Here is a 13,338-nt window from a genome sequence, read left to right on the forward strand (position 1 = left end):
TTTCTCCCTGTGTGTGTGTGTGTGTGGTGTTACTCTAGTGCTTTCCATAATTCTTTCTCAGAAATATGTCTCTTAGGACAAAAAATTGCTTCGATTCATGTGAGAGTGTTTCAGAAGTAAGCACCAATGCTTTTTAATTATTAGCAACCCATGCTGTATGAAGCCTAATGAAAAAAAATGGTGGTGAAATCCTGAAGGACAACTTTGCACAGAAAATATGTATAAATATATGTGTATTTCTGCAAAACTGGAAAACCTTACATATTTTAGAAACCTATTTGGTATTTTAGCAACAGTAAGACTCTGCCATTGATTAATTTGTCCAGTAAGCTCCTGGGCCTCTTTAGTGATTTTTCTAGATTTCGGAAGATATTGCTGTAATATCTTACAAAATCAGCAATTTCAAACAAGGGCTGATTTTTACATGGAAAGTGAAGTAGTAGTCCCTGTGCTGAAGGGGGAGGTATTGGCTGGAAGTCTTCAGCTTGTCCATGTTTTCCTGTATTTCCATATTTTTATTATTGAGCTGCATATGTTCACATTGTAAATAGTTAACATATTTAAGAGATTTTGGATCAGTAAAAACTTACAGAAATAATTTCAAACACTCTCCTTTTACTTACCCTAAAAGCTAGTTTAGTGTAACTTGTAAACAAATTCTCCCCCATGCCTCTATCCTCATTTTCCACACATGATTCAACACAGGAGTGAATTAGACTCTTGGGAAAGTAGTGCAGTATCTCATTGGTCAGTAAACCCTCTTAGGTCTTGATATGTTTTCCTGGATGTACACTAGGATACACACCCAACCGATCGGATTGTAGCTATGACACCTTGAAAATAACATTTGCATTCACTAGTAGTGGGTCACCTAAATTTATCCCAAATAAAATATAAATCAACCCAGTTTCTCTTTTCAATAGTTAAAATCTTCTGGGACATTTTTTTGATGCATAAGCATCTCTATAAATTTGTTACATCTGGATACTGTGATGAAAAGTTTTTTTAGAAATATGACACAGGCAGTAGGCTTTATGTTAAAATAATTCCCCAGCTGCATAAGTGAAACCCTGTGTTGGCCTTGAGTGACTGTAATGAGTCTTTAGCTGCTGTTGTAAAACACTGTGTCATCCTGGGGAAACACAAAAAAAAATCCAGATCTCTCAGTTTCTTTCAGGTTTTTTACTGATTCATGTCAAGGTTAGTCTGGTTTGCTAGACATTAATTTCTAAATCCCTCATATTGATGAAGAGATTGAGGTAAACATTTTGTTGATATGAAAGAAAATTGGATCAGCCTCATATAGAGTAAGCAAGACATAGGCTGTCAAGACATGACAGCGAATATGCTTTTTAAGTTACATGCAATATGTTTATACTTCTCAACTAAAACTGCACAGTCTACCCCAAATAAACAAATACTGTAAACTAGCAGAAATTATGTTCCTGTTGCTGTGACTGCTGTAAATGCATCCTCTTTGTTAAGGAGAATGCAATCCAGAGGTGCAAGAATGAGATAAATGACAGTAACTTTCATATGAACTTGCAAAAGCATCTGTTAACCTTTCCAAACAGAACAGACTTTCGTCTTGATGTGTTTGTGTTGCTTGGAAAATGATCTGCTCTCCATTAAATTCAACATTGAATGGCCCAGTGGGTGTAATGAAGAAATAAGATAATAATAAAAAAATCCTTACACTTGTAAGTGCTGCCAGAGCTACTTGAATATTTTATAATGAACAGATAATCTGAAAAAACAATTACTTTTGTAGAAGTAGAAATGACAAGATTCAAATATAAGCCCTTATTCCTCAAGCTTTTCAAAACGCTGGTGTTTATACAAGTGCATTGAAAGGGAGACAAAACGTTTTGTTTAAACTGGAAATCCATTCCACAGAGTACCTGATTGAAGCGCTGAAATTGCTCTTTTACTCTTCTATGCTTCTTTTGGCTTAAAGGCCTTTTGTTTAAAAAAAGTATCCACACAGAAACACCCTAAAGGAAAAGTATAACAAAAAGAGTGGGGGAGATTGACTTCTAACTTTTGGCTTTTTTCATATGTGGTAAAACAGTGCTGTTTCCTAGGGCTTGAGGGGGTTTCAGAATTCAAGTCACAGAACTCGGGCAATCTTGAGAAATTATCTTGCTAACGACAAGAAAAAATAATTTCTGAAATTGCTTATATATAAAAAAAGTACAAAACGAACTCCTGGCATTTCTCATGAATTGAAAAGAAAAAATGTAATTTCTGAATTTTAGTAATCACTTGTTGTGACCTTTAGTTTTCTTTTCCCTATCATGACTATGTTTATTGTCAGTTTATTCAGTGTCTGATGGCTGCATTTTGTATGCATAACAAAGATCGTAAAGGACGAGCTCTGTCTCAAAAATAGTGTTCTTTATCCTGCAGTGTTTTTTTGTGACTTATCTTTTGAGTCTTTTTCTGTTTCATTTTATAGATATCTTTTCATCAGCATATTTCCAAAATATTTAACCACAAAAGGAAAAAAAAATAAAAAATTGACAGGTTCTCTCTTTAGAAACACAAGTCAACAACAACAAAAGAAATGTTATTGGAAACTTAAGGATGTTATAAATATTACCTACTTGGATACAGTGGTAGCTAGTGGTTGTCTTGGAGTCTTAAGAACAAAATATACTTGTCTGCAAAAATTAGTTGCTTGTTATGCCCAAAAAACTGCTCATGCTCTTGCATTCTGCTGAGATATAAAGATTTCACTGGGTATCTAGGTACTAGGAAAACTAAACATCTCTAAGGTGGAGTATGGCACTTACAGGGTGTCAGGATGACAGGTTGTAGGCTGATTTCACATCAGGGAGTTGATCCACATGAAAGAGGTGATTTTTATTTAGGAAATCAAAAGTAATTCCAGTATCTACAAAATTTCAGTAGTTCTGTAGAACAAGATCAGTTGTTGTCTTTTTCTTTTGCACATCCTTTTGTTCTTTACACCTGTCTCTGGACCTTGCTAAACGGTCTGATTTAAACCTTTTAAATTTAAATTTAATTTTGAATTTTAATTTAAACCTTTTGGACCTTTAAAACCTGTACTGACTTCCTACCTTCTCAGAAATAGTGCTAAACCCAAGGTTTTGGTCTAGCAGAGGCAATAGGGCACTTTTGTTCCTTCTTTTTTGAGCCTAGCCAACTCATAGTGCTGTTGACAGGGCTTTCAAGGCTGTGAGTCAAATTCCCGAATGTGGAAATCGGGAATATGGAAAGACAATACACTTCAGGGTTTGCAGTAGCAACAAATTTTCTTGATAGACTGAGCCTTCCCGGATTTTCTGGCTCTGCTTTGTGCCATTTTAACCATTGCCTTCTGTAATGGTTCTGTACTGTGAGGTACCACTGACGGAGAGGGAGGTGAGGCAATGCAATGCAACAGCTTGCTGTACCTGCGTGGGAAGAACATCCCTCAGGGCCTGGGCACCAGACACGTAGCTGGACCTATGTCTTTATTTGGCCCCATTTTAGGTAGAAATCTTTGCCTTCACGAGGAATGTCTCTGAAAACCAATGGAATAAATAGCAGTTGAAGGAGTTTTCATGGCGTGGCTCTGGCTGTAAGTCACCACAGTAGTGCTTCTCAGATTTTAGAAGCTGATGTTTGCAAATTAATTACTTGGCCTTTAAATAGTTCCAAACCACCCAAAGTGCTCCATTATGTTAGCACAGGCTTGAGAAATAGCTATGTATTACTAGCTAATTGAATAACATATGGTGTTGATTAGTGCTTAGCTCTTTTTATAGAACTCAATTAAAAAAATGACTGCAGTATATTTTGAGACTATGAGATGTCTGCTGGTTGCTTCTGGCATGAGGGAACTGCTGAACCAAGTAATCATGAACTTTTTCTGTTTAGTTCATCTATAAGTTCCTTTAGGAATGCATGGTACACGTGGCCATGACGGGAGGTAATCTGGAGTCTGTTTGTTTGCTGCAGTATTGAAATGCAGCCTTTCCTGAAAGATTTAAGTGCTCTCCCGGCAAAATGAAACAAAAGCTGAGGCTTTTATTTTCTGTGCTATGGCTCAAGGTATACGAATAAATGATGACCTTATTTGAGAGAGTTAAAAATCTATTCTTACATGGTTCACTTTGTAAAGATGCATTTCTTGGGAGGACTCCCAATATATAGATATTAAGTTATAAAGCCCTCCAACCCCAAGTAACCTCAGTCTCCTTCCACCTCATCATTGTCCCCTCCCCCAGGCAATAAACATATGGGGACAACCTCCCTTTATTTAACTTGATGCAGTTTTTGCTCAAGAAATTATTTTCCTCTTAAACTTTTCAAAAAGCACCTGAGATAATTATGATTATGATTTTCTTATTCACGCGGGTCACTCTAGTGGTATAACAGCTAGCAGCAGCGATCAGATAGGGAGGAGCTGGAAGGGTATAGCAAAACAATAAACAGGAAAATAAGGTGTTCCTGTCCCTGACCTATCTTTTTTTTTTTTTTTTTTCCTTCCTAAGCTATATGGGTTTTTTGAAGAGAAATTTGGTAACTGTGCACTGTATGAGACAGACAGCAACAAGACGTACTGACTTCTGTCTGCAGTTTTGTCACTAACTAGTAATTTAGCTCTTGAGCGTATGACCTGACAAATTCTTCCTTGCTTTTTAGAAGCGAGTGATGATAATTCTTGCAGTCCTAAAACTCTTAGTAGAGAAGCTTACCAACAGCATAAAATTACTTAATGCATGTATTCTGCATATTTTCACATCGGCTTTTATTGTATTATATACTACTTGCAGTTAATTTTCATCTGAAAGACAGCAAAATCTGAAGGACCCTCAACAAAGGGAGGTCCTGAAAAATCAATTATTTTAATAAAGCCTTTCCAATCCCAGTTGGCTCTCATTCCACAGTAGCTCTTCAACTGAAATGATGTTCATTCATTCATCCAGAGAAAACAGATGAGCGTATCCTGAAGGTTACTCGGGTTATTTCAGAGATGCAGTGATTTCACCATGAGTTCCCTTTCACCATTTTCCCATTGTTCATCCATCTTATTGTGTGTTTGTAACAGCCACAGCAGAAATGTGTCATTGAGCATTCATGACCTAAGTTGCTTTGGGTTCAAACCCAGGAACAGATGCAACCCTGATCAAAACTGGAAGGCTGCAGTGTCAGGATCCCATCATTCGGTGATAATGGCGGTACAAGAAGGAAAAGCTATTTTATTTTTGTGTTCTTGATCTTTCTCTCAGGCTGCCCTGCCCCCTCCATGTGTAAAAGAGATGGCAATATGCTTGTTTTAGGCTTCTTCCAGGAAAAATTTCTAGAGCTAATGTTTTTTAAAGCAAGGTTAATCTAGAGGTTGCAAAGGCAAGTTAGCTGTCACTGTCTTCTTGGTAAACTGATGCAGCAGGGATGCAGCAGTACCATAACAGGTAAACAGGAAGACTGCAGCCTACAGATATCCATTTTCAGGGAAGGTCCTGTCACATATATTGGCTTACAGTGTGGAAGAGTTTCTTAAAAGGCTGACACAAAGGCCATTCTGCTACCATGACTGTCATCAACCAGTAACATCCTGTCACCTGAAACATATAGCACCTAATTTGTGATGTTCAAAAGGATTGGAAGATTCCAGTTATTACCAGAGGGCTTTTTGTGTAGTGTGCTGACAACATTCCCCCAAGATGTGAAAACTGGCAAGGTGATAATTAGAGATATGATCTTGATAAGTGATTTTTTTTTTAATGATTTTTAATTTTTTAAAAGTATTTTTCTAGCAACAGGTCCTTTGAAAGCAGCTGCTATGTGTTGATATCTGTTACCTGTTGATACTGGATTTATTTTTATCTGTTAAAGTTCAGCCCTTTTAGTGTTTGAAGAGGCCATTATGGCAGGCAGAGTGAGAGTCATGCTATCTAACTTGACATTTACAGCATAGGCTTCTGCAAAGGAAGGAGAATGCATGTTTCCAAGAACCAAACATCCGAGTTTATAATTTTAGCGTACTTTATAGGAAAGTGACTCTTTCGACTGGCCCTGTTTATGAGATGGAGAGTGGCTACAGAGTCCAGGGCTGACTAACAGACAGAAGCATCTGCATCTTTGATGGTTGGCATCTGAGTGCCTTTGCCATTTTCATAGTTTTGGTATGAAATATTATAAATCTCTTGATAATGTATTTAGTGGACATTTGTCCTTTTTGTCCAATCTGTATTTTCTGTCCTTCAACTATTACAGGCAGTGTATTAGTCATAGTGACCTGTTGGGAGGTGGCTTCTTCCAAAGAGAGATTATTTAGGATATACTGTGTCATTCATCAGTGACAAATGGTCTGTGTTGAGCACGACTGACTTACCTGCACAGTGGTCTCTTACTCTGGGATTTGTATACTCTACTGGTTTCTTAAATGAACCAAATGTATTTGACTATTATGTACACTGTGATAGTTCTACATTGAAAAGACAGTCTAGCTAAAAAAAAGTTTAGTTTTAATACAAATGAGCAACATTTCCATATCCTTGAACAGAACACATGCTTTTATCTTTTGTTTAAGAAGGCAAGGATTGTTTCATGGGAAGGATGTAATTTCTAATCCCTTACATTCAAGCACATTTCAGAAGAGAAATCCCCAGACAGCAGCTGTATTAGCTAAGCCAGCAAACACCCCAAATTGTAGTTGTGCTGGTGTTCCACATGGGACAGTTTTCTACTACACAGAGCTATAGTGTCATGCAAAGTTCATTTTACTGGTAAGCATCATTGAGCCAAAATTGAGTTCAGAGCTCCAAGGAAAATAAATGTAAGCATTTATCCACAGTGCTATTTAAATTGGCTTGAAATTTTGAGTTCTTGGTTACCTTGCACATTCATTTTTAGTTCACTGCAGTCTTACTTAGGGCTCCTAAAGGTTGAGAAGTTAGCTTTCTTTTAGGAGGGGAAAAACAGTTATCTGCAAAAGTGATGACTGTTTATATAATATGCAACCAGTGCAGTCAAGATGAACTCTATAATATAATGTCAGGAAACGAGGGTTTTCATTTAATTCCTATCCATTTCCACATAGGATTGGCAGGTCAAACCAAGAAAACATTGATAACAATTAAAAATTGCTTTTAGAATTAAGTTTATAATGTTTTATTGTAACCATATTCAATGTAACTTCCCAATAGAATAAATTAAGCATTCTTTTCCTTGCCCCCACCAAACAAAATTGCTGCCTAAACGTTTCATTCCAGAAAATAGATGTATGTAATGATGCTGGCATGAACTGAAAGCCTGTGTGCTGCTTTGCAAGAATTACTATGCATCTGCATTAGTTGAAACACTGGTGGATCTTTTACAGGATTTCACAAACTTGATTTTTTTTCTTTTCTTTTAAATGACTAGCTGGAGCGGTATGCTCAGTTGGATATCTCCCCCTTCTTTATCTTTTGCTATCTTTATCCTTGTCCTTTAAGGAATATGTATATTTTAATCCTAAACCACTTCTGTTTTTCCGAAATTTTTTGTCTTCATGTTTGGGATTTTTTTTTTTTTTTTTAATAACCGTTTATGTCCAAACTACATACTGACTACTGGTATGTAATGCTGGCTTACAGCATCAGTTCAAGTGGTTTGCACAGGTGTGTAATGTTTTGCCTTAGTCCTTTAGTAGTGTCATTGCATATGCAGAAATCACTGTATATTGATAAAGGAAGTGGTGGCAGCCTGTAGTTTAATATGTATTTCTGAAACTTCTGTTTTCCTAATTTTCACTTCGTCTGCAGTTATAAATGATCCCCTTCTTTCTCCAGATTTGAGACATGGCACTACTCAAAAAAGTATTGGCAGCTCTAATGCCATCACAGCTTTCTAATGAAAGTACAAATCAAATGGTAGATGTAATTTCCATTATTATTTTCTCATGCCTTTATCTAGTGTGCATTTTATAATTTCTCTTTCTGGAATGAGATTATAATGCAAGACAGAAGTATTCTATATGTGAAAAATAAGACACTCATAGATTAGGCTGTGTTGATTGGAATATTAGCAGGTTGTTATAACATGTTAAAACAGTTTATTAGGCTGCTAGTTTACCTGTGTAAATGTTTCAGAAAGAACTGGACATGTATACACAGTGTACAATTTTGGTTTAATTTACTAGATTATATTTGCTTACAAGGTTTTACATCTTGGTTAGAAGATGTTTTATTAATCTCATACCTGTATGACTAGCACTATAGATTCAGAGATATATTGTAGTTGTAATTTTAAATTCATACTGCTCTCTAGTGGGGAATGCTTTCAATGCAAAAGATTACATATACTAATGTACAGCATGTATATAAACTGGGAATTCTGAAAAGTTACTGTCACCTAGAGTAATTCAGTAAAACTAGTGCTATCACTTTAGCTTTTTTTAATCCTTGTAATACTTTGGTTAAAGACTGAATTCCTTAACTTAAAAATATTTTAAATGGATGAGCATAGTTCTCTTTGGAGTGAATGGTATCTCCAGCAAACTCCAGAAGACTAAGAAGTTGATAGATTGTTGTTGCTTCCTCTCTCTCCATTTAGGAGAAATACGCTACACATCTGCTGTAGAAAAAACTCAGGTTTTCTCCCATGGTTCTACAGCCTCATAATGCTTAATGAGACAGTTGTAATTTGTCTATAGAAGTTCCTATCATCACAGTTGGTTTAGTATGTTTGATTTCAATAAATAACCACTCTTATGCTGCCCTTTTTTTCTTTAATTTTGCTTTGGAATTAATTGTTTAGCCTGCTTTCTCGTCTTTTGCATTAGACAGCTAAAATCCTAGATAACAGAGTGGACTATACACGAAAGCTGAAATAATAACACTGATTGAACTGGTTGAGTGAGGTTTTAGTCTACCGCAAATGCAAAGTTCATCTCAGAACTGGGTCTGTACTTTCCTAAATAAAATAGGGTTTAGTTAGCATAAAAGAACACAATACTAATTAGTAAGTCTGAAAACTGAGATGGGCACTTTTGAATATTGATAGTTTTTAGATTTGCATTTTTAGATAAATTTATCTTTATGATTTGATTGGAAAGCAGTAAATGTGTTTAAATACTTGGGAGGACTGGCAGAACATTTAGCTGATGAAATCTGTAAGATTTGAGGCTCTCTGAAGAATGTTTTGCAGTATTTTGATGTAATTAGACCCAAATCTGAAGGCTTGTTTAGACTTATTTTTAGATGCTGAACCTTGTCTGTATCTGGGATAAAAGGCATCTGTAGCCCATTTTCTTGTGTTGCTGCAATCATCTTTTTTGTCTCTAGGTTGACTGGTTTGTCAGTTAGAGACTAAGTAGGATCATCGTATTTAAGGCTGTCGTGATTTTTGTCACTTAAAGTACAGATTAGGTTCTTTGGCTAGACCTTCGTTTATTCAGTAAGTCTGGGAGAACAAGCAGTGTAAAGATTTATATGCTATATAAATGTCTCATCAGGATGCTAAGTTGGCATTACATTTTGTACTTCTTGAATAGTAAGTTAGGATTGCAGTGAACAAAGCACTTCTTCACCTGTGGCATTTCTGCTCAACTTTAATCACAGAAGGTCATGTTTACATTGGTTTAACTTAAAGCTCTGCAGATGGGATTGCCTTATTTCTGTAGTTGTTACAGTTTGCTATTAGAGAATCTAAGTTAACTATCCTTGAATCATAGTCCTGGGAGGTTAAGATAAGAAACTAATAGAACATGTTTACTGTTTGTCTTTGAACTAGTCTGAACCAGACAAGTTATGGAATGGTTAGAAATGAACTTGAAAGCATTCACAGGAAGCTAAGAGGAGATGACTAGGAGTTGCTAAATACCTGATTAATGAACTCAAAACTGAGGTCTATGCATTTAAGTTTACCTGAGTAAAATATTAGGAGGGTTATTTTTTCTTCTATTAAATGTTACACTTCAAAATATGTAAATATGGGAAACAGAGACTAATTCTCCTTCCCCCCTCTTTTTTTTTTTTTTTTTCCAACTTGAGAAATACATCTTGCATTTCTAAGTGCTCAAACATCTTGGAATTTGTGGGGATTAGCCAAGGGCGGTATTTGTTGGAGTGCATGTTGGAACTTAACAATAGGTTGTTGTTCACATAGACTTTAATTGACCTGTTTATTGTGTACTTTTTATTTTAAAAATAAAAATGTGATACTTATGAATTTAATCCTAGAGAGGATTGTAAAACATTTCTGCTGTAATAACTACCTGTATTTCTGTGGTGGTTTGAATTTGGCTGGCTGTCACAACCCCACCCAGCCACTCTCTCACTCCCTTTCAGCATCAGGATGGGGAGGGGGGAAATAAGATGGAAAAACTTGTGCGTTGAGGTAAAGACAAGGAGAGCACTTACTAGTTACTGTCATGGGCAAAATAGATTCAACTTTAGAAAAATTAATTTCATTTATTGCCAATTAAAATAGAGTAGGATGGTGAGAAACAAAGACAAAACACTGAAACACTTTGCCGCTCTGCCCACCACTGTGCCCCCCCTTCCCTTCCTTCTTCTTGGGCTTAACTTCAGTCCTGACTCTTCTGTGCTACTCTCCCATCCCCAAATGTTGCAGGGGGATGGGGTTTGGGAATTATGGTCAGTCCATATCACTTCATCTCTGCTTCACCTTTCTCATCATGCTGTTCCCCTACTCCATCACGGGGTCCCTCCCATGGGATATAGTCCTTCACGAACTGCTCCACTGGGCTTCCTTCCCATGGGCTGTGATTCTTGAAAAAGTGCTCCAGCATGAGCCTTTTCCATGGGGTACAGTCCTTTAGGAAAGGACTATTCCAGCACAGATCCCTTGCAGGGTCACAGGTCTTGCCAGAAAACTAGCACCTGCACAGGCTCGTCTCCATGGAACACAGCCTTGGCCAGGGATGCTGCTCCTGCATAGGCTCTCCATGGACGGCAGCTTCCTTCGGGGCATGTCCACCTGCTCTCGTGTGGGGTCCTCCCCAGGCTGCAGGTGGATATTTCTTCCACAGGCTGCAGGGAGTCAACTTGTGTCACTGTAGTTGTCACCATGGTCTGCAGGGGAAACTCTGCTCCATTGCCTGAAGCACCTCCTGCCCCTTCTCTTCAACTGTCTACAAGGTTGTTTCTCACATTTTGTTTTGGCTGCTGGGCAATGTGTTTACTCTTTCTTAAATATCACAGAGGTACCATACCTGTGGCTGATGGGCTCAGCTTTGGGCACTGGTGAGTCCATTTTGGAGCCACCTGGAACTGGTTGTCCCAACAAAGGGACAAGCGCTTGGCCTTGTCTTAGAGAGGCTGCCCTGCAGCCCCCACTGCCAACGCCTGGGCCCCTGTGCCTGATACAGTTTTCCACTGATGGTGACAGTTGTCAGGAGCTTCATCTAGCCCTCACTGAGATTTCTAACTTAGCATTTGTAAGGTTGCTTTTCATAGGATAATTCTTAAATAAACTAAGGGTTAAGATAAAAATAAAAAACAACCAAACAAAAAAACCCTGTGATTGGTTGGTTCTAGTGATAGATTTAGTAGTACCCCATAAGATTTAAAGACTTTCTCCTGAGTGGCTGTGAGGTTACTCATGTTACACAGCAAAACTGAAAACCATGAACAGAAAGCAAAACGTGAGTGGTAATGTAGCACTAAAATATGAATATGCAAAGAACCTGCCTTTTGTTGGTTTCAGGTGTAGGAATCTTGTGTATATTATTTTTTATTACTCATCAATTTTCCCTCCTGTGTTGTTGTGTTGTTCTCTTTCTCCCCAGAAAATATGAAGAAGCCCTGGAGCCCTGATTTACCAGTTGATAACCAGTCATACAATTCAGATTTCACGTCTGTCCCAGACAGGGAAGGTGAGAAAGAATTAGCACTGGATGGCACTGAAGAAAAGAAGGAAAGAGAAAAGAAACATACCAATTTCACTTTGTGTAATGTTTGTAACATTCAGCTGAACTCTGCTGCTCAGGCACAAATCCACTACAATGGCAAATCTCATCAGAAGAGGTTAAAACAGCTCAGCAATGGAAATCTTAGAAGTGATAATGGTAAGCATTAAAATATATATATCTTTTGCTAAGTTTTGAGCTGAGAATTGCTGCAATGTGCAGTAATGTCATTATATACGAGTCTAAGCATTTTTTTTTTTTTTTTTTTTTTATTCAGTGAGCAAATCCTGTGAAATTAAGGCAAAGGTTCTTGTTGAGTTCAGTGCTTGGGTTCATCCCTAGCATGAGTATCTGGCAAATAGCTAAAGGTATACTGTCTGTTGTTACAAGTGATTCTATTTCTTGTTTACCTGGTGATGTTGTTTCAGATTCTTTCTCATTCCATTTGCATTTTGATGTTTTCAATATAATCAGTAATATTCCATATTTTATGGTCTACTAAAAAGGCTATACTTGTTAGAGATATGTTTGCTTTTATGGAATGTAAGGCATTTGCAAAATAAATTGAAACAAATACGTTACACAGAACAAATACATTCCCAAACTCATTTTGCTTTAGTTCCCTTCTTCAGGATTCAACGCATAGCTAGCATAAGTCTGTTTAAAGATCATGACTGAAGTCAATCAGAGATGGAACAGAGGTTATTTTGATTTTAATTGATTTCATTGACACCTTTGGGAAAAGCATTTTTTATTAGGTGGCGTGTTTTCCTATTGTAAGAGTGAATTGTATGCCTGTGTACAGTGTTGTGCTGTATTATTGTATCTGATTCTATGTGCTGTGTCACAGGAATGGTAATCTTAATATGATGCGCTTAGGACTTTCAGGCTTGCTTTCTTCAGACCAGACATATTGCTTAATATTTTGTGCCATGCATTGCTTCCTGCTGCATCTGCAGAAGGATACTGAAAACTAATGCCTAGATAGGACCTTAGAGGTTTTTTTAGTAATCTGTGCTTTGTCTTGGCTTTAAGAGTTGGGCTATGTTGCTGAAGTGTTTTAGATGCGAGTACTTTGCTATGTACGTGGTGTTGCTCATTTCCTTAAAACAAAACAAACCCCATAACACTGAACAACACAAATAATGTTGTATTTAAGCAGCAAGACTATAATCTTTGGCACTGTTCAGACTTAGAAAGAATACCACTACTGTTAGTAAGAGCTGTGAAGATGTGTAAAGATAGATTGGTTTCCTAATTGATTAAAAGTGCAATATGGTTATCCACGAATGCATTCCTTTTGTAACCAAATAAACATAGCCTAATGTTATTGCTATCTTCAGTCAAGGTAAAATTGTGTTATTGTCAGTATAAACACAACAATTTTGCTAATAATAGAAAGTGGTTTTGGCAGTTCATTGTTCTGCTTTAATCCATGATAATAAAAGAACTAGTAATTAAGCAAAGGGCTT

General features: G+C 37.1%; 1 protein-coding gene across 1 annotated transcript in view; it reads left to right on the top strand.

Moving 5' to 3' along the window:
• The window catches only part of ZNF385D (zinc finger protein 385D), a gene marked incomplete at both ends in the record, with an annotated part of 422,577 nt that overhangs the window by 70,105 nt on the left and 339,134 nt on the right, over positions 1–13,338 (top strand). Inside the window, one exon of the mRNA XM_080364337.1 lies at positions 11,747–12,025. Coding sequence (XP_080220463.1) covers positions 11,747–12,025 — 279 coding nt within the window. The remainder of the gene's footprint in view (positions 1–11,746; positions 12,026–13,338) is intronic.

Source organism: Nesoenas mayeri, assembly GCF_963082525.1.
Source record: "Nesoenas mayeri genome assembly, chromosome: 2".
NCBI lineage: Eukaryota > Metazoa > Chordata > Aves > Columbiformes > Columbidae > Nesoenas > Nesoenas mayeri.